This window comes from Carassius carassius, chromosome 11 (assembly GCF_963082965.1).
Source record: "Carassius carassius chromosome 11, fCarCar2.1, whole genome shotgun sequence".
NCBI lineage: Eukaryota > Metazoa > Chordata > Actinopteri > Cypriniformes > Cyprinidae > Carassius > Carassius carassius.
The window spans coordinates 19,360,913-19,387,951 of NC_081765.1; the positions used below are offsets into that span (position 1 = coordinate 19,360,913).

Below are 27,039 nucleotides of genomic sequence, written 5' to 3' on the forward strand. Positions count from 1 at the left end.
GAATCAGACCCTTAAGCCACTGGAAGACTGCAACATCAAGTGCCCCATTTGGGACAGGGCCATTGTGTTTAAGGGTTTCATGCATAAGCATGAAGTCTAGTACACATTACAGCTTATTCTGGCTAGATTTCATGAAGATACTGTAAATCGAGCAAGCAGTTTACTTTTTGTGACATTCAGAACAAGGTAAATCTAAAATCAAATACACTACCATTCAAAAAAGTCTGTACCATTCAAGTCTCTCATGCTCACCAAGGCTGCATTTGTCTGATTAAAAATACAGTATTGTAAAAAAGTATTACGATGTAACTTGAATATTAAAAAATGTTATTCATTCCTGTGAAGACAATAATAACTTCATTCTTCAGTGTCAAATGATCCTTCAGAAATCATTCTAACATGCTGATTTGGTTTTTAAGAAACATTTCTTATTATTATCAATGTTGTGATGCTTAGTATTTTTTCTGGAAACTGTGATACATAATTTTTTAAGATTCTTTGATGAAGAAAGTTCAAAAGAACAGCATTTAAATCAAATGAATAAAAGTGCTGAATAAAAGTATACATTTCTTTCACAAAAAACTTCCACATAAGTCTTAGCAATCATATTTGAAAGGAAATTTTGTATACTATATGTATGTGGTCATGACAAAATATGAGATTAATTGGAAAGAACGAAATTAATGTTAAAATCAAATATATCAAAGTGTAGCTGTTTTTAAACTGGTGCAAAGATTTTATAAATATTGCGTGAGGCTGTAAAGAAGGGTGGCATATTGCCAGCAGGAAAGATGACAGCAGCGTGTTAACTATTAGCATTAGTGCAAAAATCTCAGCATTATTCACTGTCACTCTGACCACACGCACAAGACATCTGTCATTGCATTGGTGTTTGTGCATGTTACTGTGTGGCTGTGTTAGATCTGTTTGGATGAGCGTCTGAGTGCGTGTGTGTGTGTTTCGCCCATCATTCCGACATTAACTAGACAGAGGCTGCAGTGAACTCTAAACGTGCCCTGCCTGATAATGAAAATAGTTCCTGCTCTTTGACACTCTCTCTCTCTCCCCGTTCCAATAAAAATGTAACAGAAAGGGGTAGGGGGGGGGGTGCAGAAGGTTGCATGACTCCGCCCACCTCTGCTTTTGCCATCTCACCAAAATTCTTCATCACTTCAATATCAATTCCTCTCTCTCTCTTTCCGCTAGTCCACTTTGATGAGAATCGACAGCTTCTCAGAGAGGAGAATTCTATTACCTGTTTGCAGCTACAGTACGAACTTAAAATCACTGGCACACATACAAACTTACAAACTCTCTGAAAAAAACATTGAATTGAATTATGTCTTTGAACACATACATGCGCACACACACAAGGGTAGAGAATTCTATTACCAGCCCCCTATTGGACAGTAATCCTCTTCCTTGCTACGATAAGGACTACTTCACACAAAAAGCAGCCCATAGTGGACCCGTGTCACAAAGAAGATCCTTACAAAAACACTGGAGATGAATGACACATATGCTCAAAGGTGAGAGGCCCATGTTTGGAAGGGAGTCAGCTGTCGCCCTCAATCATGCACCAATCATGCACCAATGCACAACTGAAAATAATTTGGCATGCGATGCCAGTGAATTGGCCGCTACAGGATTGCTATTAGAGAACACATGAGTCATGCAGGTGATGCTGAACTGTGTGATCTTAGTGGTGTTATCGAAGGATTAATACTGAAGAACTGCAATAATATAAATAACTGAGAACTGAGCCACTCAAATATCTACATTACATCACAGCAGGTAAATACACACCAGACTAAATATATCAGTATATAAATCCACTTTGAATACTAACAAACACTCAGGAAATCAAAGGTCATGTTACAAGCATATCAACTATGCTAGGTGGAATTATTATTTATTTATTTATTTTCTCAGGTCTTGGTATACTTTTCTATGGAAGCCCGTTTCCGCAACTGAATAAAAAATAAAACAAGGTAATTGCATTTTATCTCACAATTCTGACTTTTTTTTCATATCTTTCAATACTGACTTTATAACATGCAATTGTGAGTTACAATATATAGTCAAAATTGCGAGTTATTGTCACACTGTCAGTCTCTGTTTCCCTGGGTGTCCACTAGTGAGCTCACTTCCCCTTAGACACTTCACCATAGGCACTAGAATTCCTCTAGTCTGGTCCTGTCTTCACAGTAATTGCACTCCAGTTAATTGCACCAGGTGCAGGCAATCTATTTGTCATTAGCCTCCTTATAAGTACCAGTCTTTCCCTGTTGTTTGTATGGAGTCCTTACCCTTCGTATGTCCAGTCTTCTCGTTTCACGAGATTCTCCATTCCTCATATTCTGAGTTTCCGTTCCATTCCCTTTTCCTGTTTCCTTCCTTTTTTTGTTATTTTGTTTGTTTGGACTGCATTTCTGGTTTTGACCCTGGCATGTCTGACAACGAATTTGGATTATCCTATTAAAGCATACCTGCGATTGGATCTCTCGTCTCCCTGTGTTTTCACTGGTCGCGAAACGTTATAGTTCTAAAGTCAGAATTGCTTAATATAAACTTGCAATTCTCACTTTTTTTCTCAGAATTGCGAGTTCATATCTTCCAATTCTGACTTTATAACTCGCAATTCTGAGAAAAAAAGTCAGAATTGCAAGTTTATATTTCGCAATTCTGACTTTATAACTCAAAAAGAATTGTGAGATAAGAAGTCGCAATTAGCCTGTTTTATTTTTTATTTAGTGGTGGAAATTGGCTTCCATACTTCCATAAGTGGTGTGGAATGCAGAAACGTATGTAGTGAAAGTGAAACAACCTGCATCTCAGGCAATTACTACCTAACTTTTTTATTTAGTGTTGAATGTAAATTAAAGATAAACTAACTATAAAAATTATTAATGGCATTTTTTTATATTATTCTTTTTAATTATAACAGCACTTATTTCTCTGTAAAATATGGGGGGTATGATTTGAGAAAAAAATATATAAAAAGAAATATGTAATTTTGAATAAATTTCAAATAAATACAGTTTTTTTATAATAATAACAGGAAATGTTTCTTGAACATCAAATCAACATATTTTAATCGGCATATTAGAATGGAGTCATCACAATAATAAATTATATTCTAAGTATATTAAAATAGAAAACATTTTAAAATTTAACAATATTTCACAATATTAAAGTTTTCATTATTTCTGATCAAATAAATTCAGCCTTGTTAAGAATAAGAGACTACTTTTAAAAACATACACTAACGCACACACAGGCAGCCAGCATAATCAGTTAAGACTTTGTTACATCAACATGACAATTACATTTTGACCCTACTTGCTGTAGGTCAGGGATCAAATTAATTTACACATGCACTGAGCTACATTTTTCATGTATTTTCTCCAAACAAAATCTCAAGACTGTTTTTTGCCCATGTTTGATTTGGTAACATTGCTTCCTTTCCACAAGCTCAGAATGACTTTATAGGATTAGTATGAGATTGATGATTTGTCTTCATTCATGGAGCTTGTGCAGTTAGCTGACTGCAGTGAAGTGAATGCCACACAAATCTCAGCCCGGCATTCTGCAACCCTGCCAAGATCTGCATCAACACACACACACACACACACACATACACACATCTACACACACATGCATAGATGACATCAACAAATCTGGTTAGTATGATGCATTCCTTGCTTACTTCAGCATTGTGCCTATTTTAACACATAGTACATTATGCAAGCGTATCTTTTACAACTGTCAGCTGTCTTTTTTTCCTAGACTATAAAGAGAGACACTAATTTAAGATATATTTACAAATCTTTCTAAAATGAACACAAATGTTAACTCATACAAACACAGAGATGCTGAGTATTCTCCTTTAAATATGATTTGCAGACAGTGTAAGAAATGAGTGCACAGAAAGTTTGATAATCAATAGTGCATTGTTAAAACATATATATATATATATATATATATATATATGCATTTAAACGGTAGTGTGTATATTACAGTATATATAAAATATCTCTAATATTGAAGAATAACCAATATATGAAGCACCCATATGTGCTTGTTAAGCCTTTTTTTATTTTAAAACTATGGGCATTATTGGGCCCAGTACTCCTTGCAGTGTATGTAATGCAATGAAATGCAATGATGATCTAAAATTTTTGCACGTAGTGAGTTCTTCACAATAGTCCATGCCAAAACTGTCAGTTGACACAGAAATGACTCCCAACAGAGTCCAAGCCCCTTCTTTTCATGCCTCATTAGCATGTAATACATATGGAAGGAAGGATAGACAGACAGTAAGAGCAAAGGGGGGAAAAGTATCTTGAAGAAAGAGAGAGACAGGGAGAGTCATGCTTTTCACAGTTAAGTAACACAGTCCATAGTTATCTACGGTAATGACAGGTCCATAATTAGCCCAAAGCTAAGTCTCTGTGATGCAAATATGGCCTACTATCTCTCTTTTCCTCCCTCCTTTCATCATTTCATCTGCCACATGATTTTTTTGTCATTTCTTCCCTCTGCTTCCTGCTTTGTCTGACTCTCTGCGCACAGACTTTGTTTCCTCAATATTACAAAGATATCTCTTGTGATAAAAATAAATAAATAGCATGATCATTAAAGACGAACCGAATATATATATATTTTTTTTTTTGCACAAAATGTTTCCAAATCATAAAACACTCCAGACACTCAAGCTGTACAAGTGCTGGCATCAAGTTAAAGGACCATGATTAATTTATTAATGCGGCTAAGAAATAAATCAAATCACATATTTGCTTCTAAATTCTCTTCTGAGATCATTCTCTCTCTCGTGAATGTATATCCATTGCATCTGTATTGGAATTATTAGTTTTATTAAGACCAACATAGAATCTGCTGACTTTGCATTTTCTATGTTTGGGGTCAATCTGCGAAATTTTGTGGAATGGATTTAAATGTGGAAAAATGTAACAATAGTGACTTTTATTAGCCACTTAAAGCATTTTAACTTTAAATGTGCTTCAGTACTGTTATTCGCAAAGTAGCTGGACCTTTTATTGTTAACAAACATGATGTAAACACATGAGCATGAATGACTGAAGCAGGGAACTTTCCCAGCAAATCGAATCAGACATCTCTAAAAATAAACATTATTGTAGGCTTACTGGTAGGGCAAGAATACTAATTTGACTCAATTGATTTGCTGTGGAGTTTTGCAGACACCGATTCCATGTGGGCCTGTTAAATAGTGCTGCCATAGAAATTACAGAAAAAAAATGCTAAGGTAATGCTAATATGGGTTTCTATTAGTGGCCAGTACTCAGGTTTATGCATTATTTATTCAGCTATGTTGGAACTGGGTGTCTCATTCTCTCTGTCTTTCTCTCTCTTTTTTTCTGTCAGTCATTCTCAGTATTAATGCATTAGTAACATTGTGGGTGATTCCTCTGGGAGTCAGTGAAATGGTCTTACACCCCTCTATGCCATGGGGAGGTCTTTAAAGTGAGGAAACATGACAGCATCATACGTTACCTTTCGACGGTAACTATCCCAAAGCCCAAAAGTCCTTCTAAAGTCTTGAAATTACACTGTGGGGCAAACAGCATTGCATCACTGAGGGGGAAAATAAAGGATACAGCCGTACTCCTCCGGAACGAGAGCCAATGGCAAGGATCTTCTGCACCGGGTCAAATGCCAGAGCTGTGGGCTGATAGGGAACTCCATGACGCACTGTCTGCAGAGAAATTAAAACAGAGAAACCATGAAAAAGAGTGTGCTACGTTAAGAACAAAGTACTGTAGGCAACTTCATACATTCCAACATTATAGTGACACAGCCTACAGCCTGCCTGCAACCCCTGCTACTCTCCTGAGATCAGCTCATGAAACAATACTTCAGCTGCTGCTCAATGTGCAGCCATCCGCTCCTTCCCCTCTGTTTCAAGATATATTCTGCAATATTTTACTGGTTTGGCATACACTACTGTTCAAAAGTTTGAAGACTGTAAGATTTTAAAGTTTTTAAAAAGCCTCTCATGCTCACCAAGCCTGCATTTGTTTAATCTAGAAATACAGTGAATAAGTCATAGTGTGATATTATTTTTTTATTATTATTATTATTATGGTTGTCTATTTTAGTATATTTTAAAATGTTAATTATTCCTGTGATGACAAAGCTGAATTTTCAGCAGCCATTACTCCAGTCTTTAGTGTCACATGCTCCTTCAGAAATCATTTTATTATGCTGCTTTTCTGCTCAAGAAAGAGTCTGTTTATTACAGAGCTAGAATAGATAACTGATGTACAGAATAATATAAGACAAAAAACTATACATTATTTATTCTTCTCAAACTTAAGACATACTTTTATGTAAAACTAATGCTCAAAAACTCACATAATATACAAGATGCTAATATACAAGCTGAAAGTTACCATGTAAGGTGAGGGGGGAAACCTTATGCATCCTATTTTACTCTTCATAAATGTCTAAATTTCTTACCAAAATCTAATTGTTACCAAATTTGCTTTACCAAATTAAAGTGCAAAAGTTCAAACTTTATCAGTCTGGCTACATTAACGGATTCTGGCATAGGATAAATAAACAACAGTACTGAAAGCCTCCCACAGCTCATACGCGTTTCCACATTCTGTTGCAACTGTCCCCCTCATTCAAAACAATTTTGACTTAGAAGTTACACTTTTCCAATCAGCTTCCTTTGCTATACCTTCCATATCTTCACCTGGTAATGTTTGACATTATGTTGTTTACACAGCACAGGTCAAATTACCCAAGTCAGTAAAAGAACAAAATATATATGGCCTGCTACGTAGTTTACTGAAAAATTAAATCACTTAGGATTTAAACCCGAGTACCTTTCAATTACACAATCATAAATCAACAAAGATGATCACACCAGATCATTTGATTGAGCCACTAAATCATATGGCACTTCATGCTGCCGCCATGCTGACAACAATCCACTTTCCTTTTCAATGTCTCCATGTCTCCAGTCACAGCAAAGATCTCAGCATGCCTTTCTGGCACCTCGCTGACCACTCAAGATCAACTTCATCAAAACCAAGCTCCCCTACCCCCCAGCCAACACCCCCCCCCCCCCCCCCCCCACTCAGTCTATCATCATCTCAGCTGAAGGTCACACAGCTGTCAATGCTTTCTGTGCAAAAACTATGGTACCTCTCAAGACCAACCATCAAATCCATGTACAAAATTGAAACAACCACCTAAAAGTTGTGGCCTAGTGGTTATAGAGTGTGATTCCTAACTCTAAGGTTGTGGGTTTCGGGCTGGCAATACCACGACTGAGGTGCCCTTGAGCAAGGCACCGAACTCCCAACTACTTCCCCACAGCCTACATGGCTGCCCACTGCTCCGGGTGTGTGTTCACAGTGTGTGTGTGTTCAATGCTGTGTGTGTGCACTTTGGATGGGTTAAATGCAGAGCACAAATTCTGAGTATGGGTCACCACACTTGGCTGTATGTCACGTCACTTCCACTGTCTCTTTTTAAACCAGCCACTTCGTTATGGCAAAATCTTTTTCTGCACTTCTTTGTTTAGTATCTGCTTATTTAACATTACTCACTTCTCACTGGCCTTTCCTGCATCTGCTACATGATCCCTTAAACATATTCAAAATATTGCTTCTCATCTCAATTAAAATTTAATTTAATTTTAAAGTACTTTATTGCTCACATTGCCACAACATCAATACACACAACCAAAGTAATAAATAATCTAAAATAAAGTATAATTTAAAAAATAAAACTGAAATAAGTTGTCAGTTATGAAAATTAAATTAAATTAAATTAAATTAAATTAAATTAAATTAAATTAAATTAAATTAAATTAAATTAAATTAAATTAAATTAAATTTACACTTAGCAAGATTTTAAACTGTTAAGTGCCTAACTCGGGGACCTGATGGTGATGGCTTGCTGCATGTGGGTCTTGAACCAGCAACCTTCTGGTTAAGAGCCCTGAGTTTTATTCTGTAAATCACACACCATTTAATCTCTATAATTTCTCACACATTACACATTTGCACAAATTAAATTTAAGATGCTGTTATCTGCCATTAGCAGACAGCTAACTGTAAGGATGGTCCCTGTGGAGCATCACTGAATTAAGTGCTTTGCTCATGGACACAAAAATGGCATGTGAACACAGTAACTCTTTAGTTCATGGGTTCAGATTAGTTAAACTATTCCTGCTAATCCACCTGCAAACTGTGTTAATCTCATTTTTTGTAGGGTCAAAAATGATCAAAGACTTCTGATTTCCTGTCCCAAACCTATCTTGAGTAACACAAGGGCCATTAGGCATTCCTGGAGGCACAGAAGTGCTGAGATCGATCAAGGCCTATAGGCCAACATGTGTATACATCGGGGGTCTGATAATTGTCACACCTTTTGTGCAGTTGTTGAAGCTGTAATCTTCTGATTGGTCCGTTTGAATGTCTCACATTCGGTTTATATTCAAATGGTCAAGGAAGTGATAAAAGAAGATTGTAACTGTTAATCTGTCTCTTTCTCTTTGCTGACTCTTTTCTTTGCTGGAGCTCTCTTCTCAGGGCTCTGCCCTTTCTCTTTCTCTCTCATGTAATATTTTAGGCAAGGCAAGTTTATTTATATAGCACATTTCGTACACTATGGTAATTCAAAGTGCTTTACATAAAAGAAAGTAAAATAATCGTGAAGAAAAATAATAACAAAAATAAAACAAGCAATTTTAAAACTTTTAAAATTATTAAAACATTTACTTAAAATGAATTTAAAAACCGTTAGAAAATGATTTTACATAAAAAAAATAAAGTAAAATAAAAAACCAGTGAAAATATAGTGCAATCAGTTCGGACATTGCACAGTGCTCATTCAATAAATGCACAGCTAAACAGATGGGTTTTGAGTCTAGATTTAAATGTGACTAGTGTTTAAGCACATCTGTTCTCTTCTGGAAGCTGATTCCAACTGCGGGCGGCATAGTAACTAAAGGCGTACTCCCCTTGTTTTTTGTGAACCCTTGGTATTTCTAACTGACTCGATCCGGTTTATATTCAGTGAACATATCTGCAATATATTTTGTTCCTAGGTCATTTAGTGACTTATATACGAGTAAAAGTACTTTAAAATCAATCCTAAATGTAACTGGAAGCCAGTGAAAGGACCTGAGGACTGGTGTGATATGCTCAGATTTTCTGGTTCTAGTCAGAATCCTGGCAGCAGCGTTCTGGATGAGCTGCAGCTGTCTAATGGTCTTTTTGGGAAGGCCGGTGAGGAGCCCATTACAATAGTCCACCCTGCTGGTGATAAAGGCATGAACAAGTTTCTCCAAGTCTTGACTGGAAACAAAACATCTAATTCTCGCAATGTTTTTTTAGATGATAGTATGCTGATTTAGTTATTGCTTTGACATGACTACTGAAACTAAGGTCTTTCTCCAGAATCACACCAAGATTTCTGACTTGATTTTTAGTTGTTTGACCCCTAGAGTCAAGGTATGCATTCATCTTGAAAACGTCATCTTTGTTTCCAAAAGCAATGACTTCAGTTTTTTCCTTATTTAACTGAAGATAGTTCTGGCACATCCAACTATTAATTTCATCAATGCATTGGTAGAAGGAGTCAATGGGGCTGTAGTCATTTGGAGATAAGGCTAGGTAAATCTGGGTATCATCACCATAGCTGTGATAGGCAATTTGGTTCTTTCTCATTATTTGACTTAGTGGAAGCATATACAGGCTAAACAAGAGCGGTCCAAGAATTGAGCCTTGTGGGACTCCACATGTCATGGACGTCCACTTAGACTTATGGTCTCCTTTTACATACATGTTGGGTATAATTAACTATGTTTTACCATCCTTCATCTGTTTTGTAACCAATTCAAGTGTAATTATAACAAAATACTGTTCTTAAACCACTTTGATTATAAATTATGTTCTAAATAGTCTTGATTCTACGGAGCCCCGCACATGACATGCAAGAAAAAAAAAAAAAATTGTAGACACGATTTACTAATTCGTTCCCTCAATGTACTAAAACGTGCACATGATTACTATTGTGTTCCCTCGATTTACTATTGCGTTCCCTCGATTTGCTAAATCGTGCGAATGGTATGGAGTTGGCAGTGGGTGGTAATAGACTAGAAATGTACAGTTTTATACCGTTGTGCTGACAAAATTTATTTAGCCATTCAGCAATCTTACAGCCTGAACCACTGTAGGGAAACCACACTTACATTATCAATAACATTACTTGTTACTGTTACTTTTCAAATTCGAAAATTATTGTCACTGATGAGTTCAATCAGTAATAACAAAGGCAAAAATGTGCATCATGATGGCAATTTAAAAATGCAAAAATTTCAATTATACTGTCTTATACAAACTTATACAAACTTATACTGTCAATAATATCAGGAATTGACCTGTTTCAGTTTTTGAAAGTAAATGAACACTGGTAAAATGAAGCAAGGCAGCCGACTCGTCACAATATATATATACAGTGCTGTCAAAATTAATGTGGAAACGCATGTAATTATTATTTTTGTTTTCAGTTTAACACGTATAAAATATTTAGCGCAATTAAAGCAGGGGCAGAGATAGGGTTGGCCACCCCACTCACAACTGCTGCTTCTGTCTCTTTTTTTTTTTTTTTTTTACTCGCCTTCAGTCGTAAAAAAATAAACAAATGAATAAATCCCATTAAGCAAATATTTAAAATATATTGTCTTTATGTTGTTTTTACATTAGTTTGGAGATTGTGAAATAACTGCAATATAAAAGTATATTTAAAAACTTTAACCTCTTGAGACCCGGCAAAACATTTTAGCAATTATTATTATTTATTTTTTTTTTCAAATCATTATATATATTTCATTCATAAGTTATGCTATGTCCTTGGTAGAGGAGATCAGAACTCAATTATCTCAACTATGTTATAACATTGCAAGAATTAGATGTTTATGTTTTTGAAGCTCCAGGCCAACAGCATCCATTCAGCACTCATGTACCCGCCGACAAAAGCTTTATCTCGGGCAGTCCTTCAGGAATTTCCCTCTGGCTCTTATGTAGATGGTGTTACACAAAGTTTTATTCATTTTGGTTATATTAAACGGGCAATCTTTGGTCTTATTAATCTATTATTTGTTCCATAGCAAATCGATTCATACAGTATCTTTTTATTTTGGACATACAGCCAATAAAAACACATCGAAACACATGAAACCTGAAACCTTTCCTAATACCTGTATTAGCTGCTAATTTGCATTTCTGCTCCACACACCTGTCCACTTGTTTCAACTGGCATCACATCACTCTCTAAATAGCCAACAAAACAATTAAAGTTTTTTAAAGTTCCGACACGAGTCATGTGCCATTTTAAACATTTACCTTGTTACACTTGCAGCAAACTGCCTGCAAATACAGTAATCAATTGAGGTGGTCAGGGGTCAGCGTCAAATTGTGCCACTCTGAGTGTCTTTTATTTGGTGCACAGAACTGTACAGAAGCTGTCCAGAATGTGTGCTCTGAAATGTAAGAGCAGGTGCTGTGTCCACAGCCATCGGTGCTGGAAGCATGCAACAAGAGCCATCCACAGCCTGCGGGTCTGTGCTAGTGCTCTGGTGCTGGCGATGGCCACCACAGATGGTGCTGAAATCCATCACACATGCGGCTCCAGAGCTGTGACGCAAATTATGACACTGTCCAAAAATATTTTAGAAACAATTCTGCAGATTAGTGTTAAAACTATAAGAGAGTGTAATAAATTCAAGGAGATAATTTAACTTTGTAATTTGAAAAATTAGACCAATTTTTTGTATTTGACTGCAAAAATCACCTTTCATGCATTTTCTCTCACACAGTTTCCCAATTGTTTGGCTCCCTTATGAAGGTACGATCATCAATAATTCAGCTGCATAGCTCTGGACTGATGCAAGCAAGTACTAGATGAATGAGCAGGATAGAGTGATCACAAAGCAAGTGAAAGACTCAGAGAGAAAGAGACTGGATGGAGTGAGTGCGATGTTCCATCCGTGGATATAAAGCAGGAATAGAGCTGTGATGAAACCGTTGTCATGTCCAAATTCGCTTGACTTGCGACTATGTTTTGCAGATTTATTGTCTGCTTATACAAACATCTGGAATCATTGGTCTGCGTCTTCATAGGAGTGGCTGTGTTCAATGTTTCAGTGTGTATGTGCGTGTTGTCTTATCGTCTCTATTAATCAAATGAGTGCTAATGAATGCCTCTGCATTTAGATTTTCATTCAGTGCTCTGCTTTATTGCAGACTATTTAAGCGTCCCCCTCCCATTCCCTCTTCATCTCTCAGTTTCTCTCCTATCCTCTCACTCTGTTTAGCTATTCAATTTCTCCACCCTATTTCTACTATTCCATGCTATTCTATTCCTCTTAAAGGGACAGTTCACCAAAATGGAAAATTCTGTCAAGATGTATAAATATCTTTCTTACGTGGAACACACACACACACACACGCACACACACACACAAGGTATACTGAACAACACTGGAAACCAATGAATTTCATTGTACAAAGAAATGTTATCTTGTATTGCACAGACAATAGAAAGTCACACAGGTTTGGAACGACATGAGGGTGAGTAAATGATGACAGAATATTCATTTTTGGTCAAACTGTACCTCTAAGTGTTTGCATGAAGCAAAACACTTTTTTTTTTTTTTTCAAAAGTTTGGGGTCAGTCAGATTTTTTTATTTTTTATTAAACCTTTACTCAAAGATTAATTAAACTCAAAAGTGAGAGTACATACATTTATAACATAAATGTTACATAATGCTAGCCTACATGTTTAACTATGTTTATCATAATCTAAATGTATGCTATATGGAAGACTAATGGTTAATTATACAGTCAGAAAAAAAATAATTGTATTGTGATAATTTGTTTTTGACATATCGCCCACTATTTACACTATTGTGTAGAAATTTAAAAAAAAAAAATATTTTTTTAAGAAATTAGACACTTTTGTTCAGCAAAAGGGCATTAATGGCATTATATTGATCAGAAACGACAGATAATACTTTTACATTTAATTTTTCCAAGGTTTCCACAAAAATAAGGAGCTCTTTTTAACATTCATGGCTGGACTGGCCATTGGGCATACCGGGCAAATGCCCGGTGGGCCGACGTGCTTTTTGGGCCGATATCTCATACTCATACTTTTTTTTTTTTTTTTTTTAACGGCCCATAAAATTTGTACATCGGCGGCCCATTCGTTTTGTTTTGTTTTGCTTAATTGGCGGCGCTGGGTTTGTGCCGGTGTAATGCATTAGTCAAAGTCAGTGTTAGTTTTTTTTCTGACAGACCAGCCCATGAAACACGTAGATCAGCGGCCCATTGGCTCTTTTCTTGATTGACACTGGGCTGGCCCAATCTCAACTTTAAACTAGTGAGCGAACGGCAGCAGTGTCAGTGTGTATCTGTAAAAAAAGATGGAGAAGAAACGCAAGGAATGTGCAGATAAAGAGCGTGAAAAAAATAGAACCAGGCCCTTAAAGCAGACACTGTAAACTGTGTCAAAATATATGTTTTCTGACCTTCATCAGCTCCTGTGGCAGGAGGAGGATCAGGGGAGAGATGAGAAAGTGTAGAGCCTGCGGTAAGCATAACTACTTTCAAAACACTTAGGCCATGTCATGAGTGTAGATTATTTCCACATCTGCATAGTTGACGGTTACCGCAATTAACAGAAATTCAATAAAAGCGTTTGTAAACCATGTTTTCCGCCAAAATAAAAGCTTGATGCAGTTTGCGTCAAAATAAAAGATCATGTGCTTATCTCTTTCAAGTATAGAAATTGCTACAACTAATTAAGAAAGTTTCCTTTATTTTTTTGTGCATTTGTTTTACAAAATATGGCTATTACTGTCATTGGATTAATATTATAACAATTACTATGTATAGGTGTAATGTAAATAGACACTGTACCAGATTAATGAATTTAACATTAAAATGCACAAAATTTTCTCATGGGGGGGGCATGCCCCCGAACCCCCCTAGAAGGACCGAGGACACACCACCATAGTTTTAACAAAAATCCTGTAAGAAACACTGGTATTGCTATGCCAGAGCCGCTTATAGCTTGTTTTAGGATTCACCGCTGTGGAGTATAGTTCAACTGTATTAATAAATATAAAATTTTGACATTTCATCTGTTAACTCTCACTCGTTCCTATACTCACTCATTACATGGCATTAGTGGTTTTAATGAATAGAAGTTGGTATACATATAATTAAGGGCGTGCAAAGATGGGTGGTGTTTATGATCATATAGTGGGCCGGTCTGGGCAAAAATGCCCGGGCCGATTTTTTGTCCCAGTCCAGCCCTGTTAACATTGATAGTAATAAATATTTCTCGAGAACCAAAATCAACATGTTGGAATGATTTCTGAAGACTAGAGTAATGACTGCTAAAAAAAATCAGATTTGCCATCACAGCAAACAAATGACATTTTAAAATATATTCAAATATAAACTATATACTATACTATAAACTATATATTATTTTAAATTGTTATATTTTTTCACAATATAGTTTTTACTATTTTTGATCAAATAAATTCAGCTCTGCTTAGCACAAGAGTTCAAAAACATAAAAATCTAAATTTAAAACCCAAACTTTTGAATTGTTTTTATCTAATTTTCTTCCCGTGATTAAATATCTTTCAGCCACAAAAATCCAACTAAAACAGCACATTCTTGTTAATTTCCTGTCACAGAATCAAATGATGTGTTCACACCACATGTCTAAGATTTATAAACCTGAAAAGGGCTGTCAGGCCACAACCACGTACACGTATGCTTTCGTGCCAACCAAGGAGCAAACCTGAAATGATCCTCCACACCCCTGCTCTCCATTTCTCCAAGTCATTCATACGGCTATTTCAGCTTCTACATGCTGGGCGTATCTGTCTATCTCTCAGTTTGCAATATAATGCAGAAAGGAATTAAATATTTCCAGTAATGCTGCTGGTCTTCTTTCAACCCATACTTCTGTTAGTAACTGATGTGATTATATGATAGAAATACAAATCTCTACATTAATAATGCCTCATATGGTTTTTGAACTGTGGTTTTGTGGCATTTTGTTCTGTGTAAATGTTTTAATAGGAGCTATGTGACTGAATGCTTTTATGGGTTTTCTGCATCAGCTCATGCTAGTAAAGAAAGACAGAGTAATCATTAAGAACTGGTTCTGTGGCAGACTATCAATGACCACACAGAATAATAATTTCAATTCCCTTCCACTCTGTATAAAAACAAATAGGAAATGTGTTTATAGGAAATACACTTAGGAAACACACTGTTTTTACCATAAATGCCATAAAGGGACAGCTTACCCAAAATATGAAAATTCTGTCTTCATTTATTCACCCAAAAAGTTTTTTTTTTCACTATACAATAAACCCTCACGAAAGTATGATTATAACTATTAAGTAGTCTGTACATATGGATATATGGAGCATATGTGGTATCAATTTATTGTTACATCAATTTATTGCATATGAATGGAGCCTTAATAAAAATTCATCATATGCCTTCTACAGTATATACTAATTTAAAGTACACATTATCTGTGGTAATCGACAGCATGATACAGATGTGGTACGCAGACATTAGCTTGAAAACAGCGCAGAATATTCCTCACACACACATACACACACACACACACACACCCGTCTCCCGCAGCTGGAGTCGGGGTGGGTGGTCTGGGTTTGGCAGTTCTGCAGCCTTTAATCATGGGCTGGGGAAGAGGTTGACACACAAGTGGGCGCTGACCTCCTGTCTGTCCCAGCAGGGTGATGCGACCTGTGGCAGGAAGGAGACGCGAAACCCCTGGAACCTCCCCTTATTAATGCAAACAGGCCCCATACAAGAGAGTCATTTAACATTAAATATACATACTACAGAGAGAGGATGAAAAATACATCTACTGGCCCCAATCTTTAAAGCCTCATCCATATTTCATGGCCAGAAGATCCATGTTTTGCTCTTTATCTCACCCTTTCTATATCTCTGGCCTTCGTTTTCAATTTTGGTTTTTCGGTTCATAGTAGACAACATTTTTAATTCTGCATTGGAAAGGTAAAGAGACCCGGCCGGCACTGATGTCATAGAACTCTCCAGAACACTGAGCAAGGGTTTCTCTCACTCACTCAAGCTTTATCTATCTCTATCTAATTAAATTTTATACCACTCTTTCTCCATTGCTACAAATATTCCAACACACAACAATGAACTCTCTTTCTCGCTCATTCACTCAGCTTCTTCTTTCAGAGGGAAGGGTGGGCGAGTCTAGACCCCAATCTAAAAATAGACCACACATCCAGCGCTCTCATGCACCGCTCTGTGCATAAGACTGCAGATCTCGCTCTCACTCTTGTGCTGTGTCTCTCACAAGCATGCTCACACATTATCATTATCGTTTTAGCGATACAACAGGTATTCTTATACATTCTTACAAATATTCTTGGATGGACTGTCAACATTAGATCCATTCATATAATCCCTTCTCTTTCACGCACTTTATACGACACAGCATTGTTCTATTGCTGCAATGCAATATAACACAGTGTAAGCAAAAATGCTCTATATAAATGTCTGTTGAAATCATTACTAATGCAGCATGAATTAAGAATGTATTGAGGGAACTATTAATGCCACACACATAGTAGATGTCTTTTGCACTCAAAAACTGATAATTTGTAATATCATGTGTTTATGTCAGAGCATATATATATATATATACTTCAGGTCTTGCAGTCTCCACTAATGAGCTGAATAGTTGAATTATATGTGATAATTTAGGGAGACATACAAAATGTGCAATGCAGGGGGTACTCCAGGGCAGGTTTGAGAACCACTGCTCTAGTAAACTTCTTCGGTCATATGTATCAAATCTCTCAGAGGGTTGCCTGGTACATATAGTGGAGACACTCAGACTGCTGTTCCCTAATAAGCTCTATGCCTTTAATATCCCACAATTTATCCGAACACGGTTCAGGAAGAGATGCTTCCAGATTGGCACTTTGTGGTGTATATTCATGTTCATGAAGCTAGAGCTACATCCTCTCAATCCTTCAGCCAGAAAGGAAACTTTTGAACTTTTAATGCCTGAGATTTTTGCCCAAATTGAAAGTCATATTCAATCTTAAAATCTCAGTTTCAAACTTATGATCAGCAACAAATGCCATACTAGCTCTTGTGATGTGTTGATGTGTCTGATAGGAAAAGGGGCAGGTCTAGTGTTAAATAAAGTTACATTAGCACTTTCTGAAGTAGGCACTTTTTCCTAAAGCATCTTATTACTGGAACATTGTTACAGACTAAATGTAACAAATATTCAACAAAAAATCAAATCAAATCAAATAAATAATTTTGGTACTGAATTGGTAATGAATTGCTTATGTTGCACTCCTCATTTGCAAGTCACTTTGATTAAAAGCATCTGCTAAATTTATCAATGTAAATTACTCAAACTATTTTGAAACATTCACTACTAACTGCCTCAAACAAAATCGTTATCTTTCAAGTACTCAGTGACATACATTAACTCCCACTTCAACAAATCCTTAGTCAAAATTACATAGATGCCAGAGAGTCATATTCAGATTGCCAATTTTGTTTTCATTCAAGTTCTTTTTGTGAAACAGGTCTGTGGGTGGTCTGTCTGAGAATGAGAGTAGGGCAGGGTGTAGGCCACTTTGTTGCTTCATTTTAGGGTCTAAGGTATAATCCCTGCAATCCCAGAGGATAGTTTTATTGCTCAGAGGTTGCTCTTTCAAAGATGTGTTATTTGGTGACTGAGAGAGGTACAGTACTGGGGATTGTCTTCAACAAATCACTTAACCCCAGGTTGCTCAAGCAGGAGCATGCCTGTAATAAGTCTACTGTAAGTTGCTTTGACAAAAAAAATCATAAATAACAAAATCTCTTTAGACTGTAACTACAAATGCAATCTGACTTAGAATGCATCCATAGGGTTAGAAAGAGACAAGGAAAAGTGATAAGAGGGGGGAAAAAAGATTTCTAGCAAGCAAGCAAATAAATAAATACATACTTAAATATTTGTGGCTTAAGGAAATATATTTATTTCAAACTAAATATATGTAAAACATTTTTGAAGCTTATTTCTTGAAAATGCCATGTTTAATTCAATGTGTTATTTGCAGTTTCTTTGTAATTATTTGAAACATTTATTGGCAATTTCTGAGAAAAGTAAATTAATTTCAAAGTAACATTTTGTTCAGCTTACAATTTTTTGGTATTTTTACATTTGCACGAAAACATTACTAAGCATGTTTATAATGTATTTTTTCTCATCCGCCCATACCCATAATTATTTAATTATTCATCTAATCTCCATAATGTAGGGAAAACCTGACTCACATTTATAAGCTGTAACCCCAAGACATACGGTTATATCATTTTGAAAAGAAATTTCCTTTGAAATAAGGAAGATGTCTACAAAATAAGGAAAGAATAAAACAAACAGAGCAGGATTCACTGTCTAACCACTGTCTATCAGGAATCTGGTTCAGTCAGCCTGAAATGACATTAAGCCTCAAATCCAACAAATAATGTTAAAACAATTGAGTGAACAGGAAAAAGACAGAGATAACTGAGTGGTACGTGGCTGGGTAGGAGGGAGGAGGGCTGATACCAGATAAGAGAAATGAAGCTCTTTTATCTTGGGTCAGTAAGTGTGCCATCACCCCGGTGAAGCCACATGAGGGCAAACAACCCACTTTAACAGCAGTTCTGTCACCAATCAATTACAGACCAGACCACCATCCTGCACACACACAATAGAATATGAAAGAAACTAAAACAATCAGACAAAATCCAGTCAAAAATACCAAGAGATTAAAAACAAACACAGCACAACATGAAGGTTAATTGAGAGTATTTGTTCTTTGAATGGCAACAAGACTGGTAATTCGTCCATCTATCCATCTAGTCTTTCTTTCTAGTCTGTCAGAGCTGCTGTATACATATAATATATATCTAAATATCACTTGAACAGAATGTGTAGGTGCAGTTTGTTTGAGCCCTTCAAGCTGCGCTAAGAGCGAGAGTTAAAATGCAATTACTGAGCTTACAAGCCATTGTGTACTTGAGCGTGCATGTGCATGTGCCTAACTGGATTTACTTCTACAGACATATCAGCTATCCCTCACCTATCCAGAGAGAGACAAACTGTTCAATGCTGAATCAGAAAGGGAAGCTGTGGAAGGACGCCACTCACAAATGAACGCATCTGTTGGGTGTGATATCATCACTGACTTGAAACAAATATTGATGAATGTTGTCAGTGAGGTTGACATGGAGGTGATGCAACAACTTCTTAATTGAGCACTGGATGGTGTTTGAGGCAATTGCACAATTCTAGCCAGACGTTACATTTGTCTCTTTCACTTTCACTGTCAATATACATGTTACGGTTATCGAGCCTGAAGAGAGTGACAATTATAGTTCACAGTTGCTTAACAGAAGGCTGTCAGAAATCTAGGAAATCTGTTTATGCTCCTACTACTTTATATCTCCCACTTGCAACATTATTTCTCATAATCGCAACATTACATCTCACAATCTGACTTTATGTTTTGTGACTTTTTATCTCCCATTTGTGACTTTATATATCATAATTTCTTGTATTTCTTGTAATTTTGATAATTTATTATATAAAAATATATATAATTTTTTATTATTTACTATACACTGTATAGTTATTGTTGTTGTTGTTGTTAAAATAACAATAATAACTATAAATAACAAAATATTGATTTTAATAAGCTTTTAAATACTGCCATATTTGATTAATTTAAAAAAATAACTTTTTTAGGTTTTACTTTGATGTGGCAATAGGCTTACTTTAATTATTTTTTTTTTTTTACATCTGAAAACGTAGCAATTTAAATGCATAATGTTAAATACATCACATAAATCTATCATTTTATGTAACAGCAGCTAGCAAGGTTTTTTTTTTAGTTCTTAACATCAAAACAAGCACAAAAATACACAAAATCCTCTGTGCGAGACACTAAACAACAAGAGAAAATGAATGGGGATCAGAGAAGTGGAGTGGAAAAAGGTATGAAGGATATAGATTGACTGAATGGGGCTATTCATTTATGGGTGATTACAAGCACGGAGCTGTTTGGAGTATTAACTATCTTAGCCCTGCTCAGTAACTGGAGAGACAGCACAGAGTATGAATGATGGAAAGAAATAACAATTAGGTTCAAACAAGTGCCACCGAATGAAATCTTTCAATTCAGCAGATGTAAAAATAAGGAGATAAAGACAAAATGTGAGGGAGAGTAAGAGAAATAAATGGTTTCAAACAGCACTGACAGGAAACTCTATATGAGTCACTGCTACATGTCACTACTACACACATCTTTAGATGTCATTCCTCTCTCGAATAGAGAGAGCGATAAAACTGTTCTGGATGCTCAGACCCTTCAGTGGTAAAATCTACTGTGAGGATCTTCGAGATACAATGAAAGAAGTTTCTAATTCTGCATTTATTTAATCAAAAATAGTGTACAAGAAGTAATATAGTGAAATGTTATCTCCGATTTTAAATGCAGTTTAATGGCAGTTTTCTATTGTAAAAAAATGTAAAATGTAATTTAATACTATGATGGCAAAGATTTTTGTTTGTTTGTTTGTTTTGCAGCCATTATTCAAGGCTTCAGTGTGACATGAACCTTCAGAAAGAGATATTTCTTTGCAACAGTTGTTGCTTCATAAAACTAATTTTATTTTATTTTTTCCAGAATTGAATTGATTTGAATACAATTCATACATTTTAATGCATTCTTTCTGAAAAAGTAATAATATTTAAAACAAATTATAATAATTGTGTATTGGTGATTATATTTTGTTTTTCTAAAAGATTACAATATATTTTATATATAGTATTCTTAGAATAAAGCTTTTCCTTCAACCACTGTGTGCTCAGTTTTGTTGTGTGCTTTGGGTCATTGTTATGTTGGAAGGTAAACCTTCTTCCCATTGACATCTTTCTTGCAGAGGGCAGCAGATTTTCCCAAGAATTTGTTGGTACTTTGCCCCATACATTTTTCCTTCTATCCTGACAAGTAATCCAGTCCCTGCTGCAGAGAAACACCCCATAACAGGATCTTACTACCCCCATGTTTTAATGGAGGAATGCTGTTATTTGGATATTGAGCTGTACTGGATTTCTGCCAGACATATCGTTTGATGTCAAGGCCAAATCATCTGCATCAGAATCTTTAAGGTGTGTATTGGCAAAGCTCAGTCGTGACTGCATGTGGTCTTTCTAGAGGAATGGCTTTTTTCTTGCAACCCTCCCATACAAGTCACATTTGTGGAGAATTCGTGATATTGTCTTTACATGCACACAAAGACCACTCTTTGTCATAAATTCCTGCAACTGCTTCAGAGTTGCTGTAGGCCTCTTGGTAGCCTCTATACCAGTTTCCTCCTGACTCTTTCATCCAGTTTGGAGTGACGTCCTGATTCAGGAAAGGTCTGTTTTGTACCAAATACTAAAATAATAACAGATAATACACTTAATAACAGACTTCACTGTGCTTCTAGGCATTGATTTTGTATCCATCTCCTGACTTGTACCTGTCCACAACTTTATCACGGAGATCTTTTGATGGGTACTAGTTGATTGTTTGCTTCAATTGCACTACCAAGGACTGAAATGCTCCGGGAAAGCTCTTCTCATGCTGAGCTAATCAAAATGACCACAGATGATCACAATGGAAAGTCAAATGGCATTGTGTACCATTGAGAAGGCGTGTTTACCTTCACATTTTTAGGGCAGGGTGACTCTTTTTCCAACTCTGTGATTCTTTTTTTTTTCTGAGATGTTGGTGTTATATCTTTCATTTAGATGTTACAGGTAGCACTGAGTAAATACAGCTGGATAAAGCAAAAAAAACTGTCAACTTTGTGTGTGATTGTTTTAAAAGAGGGGTGATTCTTTTCTCTGTATTTATTTGTTTATTTATTTTACATAAAATATAAATAAAGCTATTAATGGGAAGGATTTTAACACAGATCTTTCATAGTGGTGGAGATACTCAGAAAAAGGAGGCATAAGCTCACTCATAATTTGTATGCCTTATTTTTAGATCTTTGCTACTATCAGTCCCATTGCATCTATCTGGCCCTACTACTCGGTTGAACCTATAAACAGTGTTGATGATGAAAAAAAAATCTATCAGCAATAGAGACTATACAGTACAATTCATCCTTTTTTCCCTTTGGTCGAGTGAGCACAGCTTACCTGTTGAGAGATGAGGATACATGCAGACAGAGCGGGCTGCTCTAGAGCACAGGCTGTGCCACCACTGCGGTCTCAGAGCACTGGAGAGGAAGCCAACATTGTTGACAGAGGACTAGTAGAATTATACCTCAGTATCTACCTTGTTTTTTGTCATTTGCCAGAGGAAAATCTTGCTGATTGGCTTAAAAAAAACAAGATCCCTGCTGTTTTTACCTTCCATTATAATGTTACATACACATTTACATGTTTTTCTATTTTTGCTCTATGCCTTTGACTAGTATTCCTGTGTGCATGACAGATCCATTCGGGAATATACAGAAGTGAGACTGGGGGAGAAAAATCTAAATTCTACCACACATGAAACATGACAGCCCATGACTGGAGCTGTTGTCAAAGCTCATGATTCAGTTGAGTGATCATTACCAGAAATGAGTGTCACCGAGTGTTCTTGAGCACATGAGAGGGTATTCGGCAGTCTATTTCAGATGTGCGTCTCCAGAGCACTCTCTTTGTCAACATCCCACAGAACACATCCCTCGACAGACCACAAGGCAGATCCTTTATACTTGTCTCTAGAATAAAAACTCATACAATTCACCATTGCTTGTGTGGTTTTCTTTTATAGATCATGTTTCATTTACATTGAAGGTGTTGTATCATGAAAATGTAAGACATTTCAGACAATTTTCAATTCTTAATGAGGATCTCAGACAGTCCCTTTTCTGATATGTATAAATACAGCATTACAATCTCATATTCATGAGCCACAGGGTTCCTTCTAGTATATGTTCAACTTGTGTGGCCTAGACTAAACCCACCTTAGTAAGCAAACCACTTTGAATTCAGTTACTTTTAAAATCAATGTTTTACATCATCAAACTGATATAATAAATAGCAATCTATTTTAAAAGAATGGACATTTAAAGAGAGAGAAAAAAAACACTTGTATTTCATGACCTCTTTGAGAAAAAAAAGAGCAGTGTAGATGAGTTCATTTCTTCATTTAAACAGATTTAGAAAAAAAATTGCATATGCTCACCAATGGATCCTCTGCAGGGAATGGGTGCCGTCAGAACGCTGTCCAACCAGCTGATAAAATCACAATAATCCACAAGTAATCCACAGGACTCTAGTTGTTTTTATCAGCTGGTTGGACAGCATTCTAACGGCACCCATTCACTGCAGAGGAGCCACTTAAGCAAAGTGATGTAATGTTAACTTTCTCAAATTCTGTTCAGATGAAGAAACAAACTAATCTACATTTTTAATTGATTTAAGGTGAGCAAATTTTGGGGTGAACAGTTCCTTTAAATTAATACAGGTACATTCATAAGTTAGAAAAACGGTCTTGTATATAGCAATAACAAAGTCACATATAGCCTAGGTACTACCTCAGATAGAAATGTATCCTGACAACATGTGGTGTTATACCATTTGTTTAGCTGCCGATGAATTCTTTAACCAATCCTGTAAGCTTCTACATGTTATGATTGTGAATCGTTTGCAAGTCATATCAATGAAAACAAAACGTAAGTCGGGGCTGTTGGGTCTGTATCTGCGCGACTGTATCCTATATATTATCGGGGAGAGCACACACTGTACATGGTAAGAACGAGGCGTGTGCCAGCCAGTAGTGAATGAATGTGCCATGCTGGGAATATTCACAAACAGCTTCATAAACTATGATTTGTGCACGTATCGTTCGTTCTCTCTTACCGCTTTTCCGCTAATTAACTATATGGTGGAAAACAACACGAGTCCGTCCTCGATCGCTCTACAGTGAATTGTTTACTCCAAATTTCAAGCTCGAGCCGAACCGGGGAGGCAGAAGCGCTGCAGTCAGCTTCCGCCACAACGACCGGCTCCAATAGGCCCTAAAAATAGCTTCAGGAACATTGACACAAACCCGGAGACTACGACAGACGCCTCGGTTATGTCATCGACTCCCTATAACTTAACTTCACTGCGGAAAGGATTGTGTCCCAAGAATGCCTAATCCTGAGCATCTCACTACCAATGCATTTAATATCCTACTGTAGAACTATATATAGAAAGATATGACGATTTAACGACAGACAGACAGATAACTTTCTTCTACTAAAGGAGATGAAAAATGAATTGGTGAATGGAGGTTGTCAGTCTTTAACAACTGCTTTTTTTGTGTTCTACTGAAGAAAAAACATAATGCAGGTTTGAATCAACATGAGGGTCAGTAGCCTACATTATGAGAGAACTGTTATTTTCGTGTGAACTATTATTTTAACATTTCAGTATGGTCTTAGTTATGTGAAAGGCGGGACTGAGAAACACTGAAGAATTTTAATTTGTGTGTAAACTATCCATTTAACACTTCAGTATGGTCACACTGATGCTTAAACACTTAGACTAAGAAACAGTGTCAGTGGCTGAGCCCTTTAAAAGAGAGAGTCAGAACTGACTGCCGGGAACTTTAAAGGATAGCTGACACAAAGAATTGTCATGATTCATATAATTCCAAAACTGTATGTCTTTCTTTCTTCTGTGGAACACAAAATTATAATTTAAGAAATGTCTGTCTGTGTTTTTTGTCTCTACAATGGAAGTCAATGGTCAACAAAATTGTTTTGTTACCAAAATTCTTTAAAATATCTTCTTTTGTGTCCTTCAGAAGAAAGAAAGTCATATAGGTTTGGAATGACACTGGGAGGATACAACAGAATTTACATTTCTTAAGTGAACTATCTCATATTTTTGCAGGGGAACATATTTGTGGTTCACAAAGTCTTTGCACTACAGTATGTGTCTGTGTGTATTGTATCCGCTGCTGGTGCATTGCAATTTCTATTGTGGTTCTATCGACAACAGTTCCCCCAACAGCTGCATTGATTAGCACAGGCCTCTTGGCCAAAACTAGCTGCTCATGTCTATTGCAATGTCAGACGAATCCTTTGCGACAAGCTAGAAAGGGGCACCCACCTTGCAGATTTGGAAGTGCTCAGACATAAGTGTCTCCTGTATTTCCAGCTCCCGAGGTGTCGGTGCCGTACTGGGGGTCCCAGCCGCACTGCCGCACGCGGGTGATCCACTTGGATTGACAGGTGAAGAAGTGGTCAACCCGTCCAAAACTTTCCGGAACTTCTTCATCTTTATCCTTGTGTTTTTACTTCAACGTTTCTCTTGAACAATCTTAAAACGTGCCGTCGAGACGATTAATACGGCATAGGAGATGATGCGGCTTCACAGCATGAATTCAGACTCCTCGTTTCTTCTTTCTTTCAGAATTTTATGTGCACGAAAAGTCGCAAAAAAACGCTCATCTTCCGAGATAAGGCTGATGATCACAAAAAGAAGATGATGGATTTGGGGAAAAGGCGAGTTAAAGCCTGAACCAGGCTGGAGAAGAACCAAGAAACTTCATGGCACTTACGCAGGACGGTATCGCATCCAACTAGTAAACGTTTTAAGGAGGCATGTCATAAACATAGTAAAGTACAATGTACTTTGGTAAAATTAATGTTACTTTCCGTATTTTATCGAGGTTCAATCGCTGTACACGGCAAAACTCACGCTGAACGCTTGTTGTTTGGGATCCCGGACGCAGAGGACACACGCGGCAGAGAAGCAGCGTATAGCGACGTGCCAACGTCAAAAATGGACCAGAAATCGCCGCGAAAGGACATTAAATTTCAAGACCTGAAAGATTTCTGTGAAATCCCATTCTCTATTTCTTTCTTCTGAATAATTTGGGAGAAGAGGAGGCGAGCACCCTTGACCAGCACCCAGAATCTCTCCCGCAGTCGAGTGCAAGCTGCTGTCCAAGGTGCTGAAAGATTGAGTGAAAGACAGCCACACCTATCTTTGTCCTGGTTGGACCATGTGCTACGGCCCTACTGTAATACCCGCCTTCCAGCTGCTGCGATTGGACCATGTGCTTCAGAAACCACAAACAATGAAATAGTGATTTCATTATTTGCAGATTTTTTCTTAAACTTAATGTTATCTATATTGCACCAAACTCAAATATACAGTATTTTCATGCCTACAACTTAAATTCAAATCTTTTAGATATTTAAAACACAGAGGACCACAAACGTTCCTAACATTATGTTGGTATCCAGTTTGACATCCGTATAACGTCTTGCAGAGCTGCTGGCTGTGGCTCGTAGAGGTATAGTTTAGGCTTTCACTGTTACAACCCGAATTCCGGAAAAGTTGGGACGTTTTGTAAATTTTAATAAAATGAAAACTAAAGGAATTTCAAATCACATGAGCCAATATTTTATTCACAATAGAACATAGATAACGTAGCAAATGTTTAAACTGAGAAATTTTACACTTTTATCCACTTAATTAGCTCATTTAAAATTTAATGCCTGCTACAGGTCTCAAAAAAGTTGGCACGGGGGCAACAAATGGCTAAAAAAGCAAGCAGTTTTGAAAAGATTCAGCTGGGAGAACATCTAGTGATTAATTAAGTTAATTGATATCAGGTCTGTAACATGATTAGCTATAAAAGCTTTGTCTTAGAGAAGCAGAGTCTCTCAGAAGTAAAGATGGGCAGAGGCTCTCCAATCTGTGAAAGACTGCGTAAAAAAATTTTGGAAAACTTTAAAAACAATGTTCCTCAACGTCAAATTGCAAAGGCTTTGCAAATCTCATCATCTACAGTGCATAACATCATCAAAAGATTCAGAGAAAATGGAGAAATC

At 36.7% G+C, this 27,039-nt stretch overlaps 1 protein-coding gene across 15 annotated transcripts in view; it reads right to left on the reverse strand.

Moving 5' to 3' along the window:
- Positions 1 to 26,166, reverse strand: part of LOC132152952 (syntaxin-binding protein 5-like) — a 147,070-nt gene extending 120,904 nt beyond the window's left edge. For 11 of the 15 annotated variants that reach the window (XM_059561983.1, XM_059561978.1, XM_059561988.1 and 8 more), the window contains exons 1-2: positions 25,307 to 26,165; positions 5,640 to 5,737 (exon numbers count right to left, since the gene is read on the reverse strand). In XM_059561983.1, coding sequence (XP_059417966.1) covers positions 5,640 to 5,737; positions 25,307 to 25,474 — 266 coding nt within the window. In that variant the 5' untranslated portion in view covers positions 25,475 to 26,165. Of the gene's footprint in view, positions 1 to 5,639; positions 5,738 to 25,306 lie in introns of all 15 variants that reach the window. The other 4 variants (XM_059561986.1, XM_059561985.1, XM_059561984.1 and 1 more) reach the window with 2 other exon arrangements.
- Positions 26,167 to 27,039: the final 873 nt, after the last annotated feature.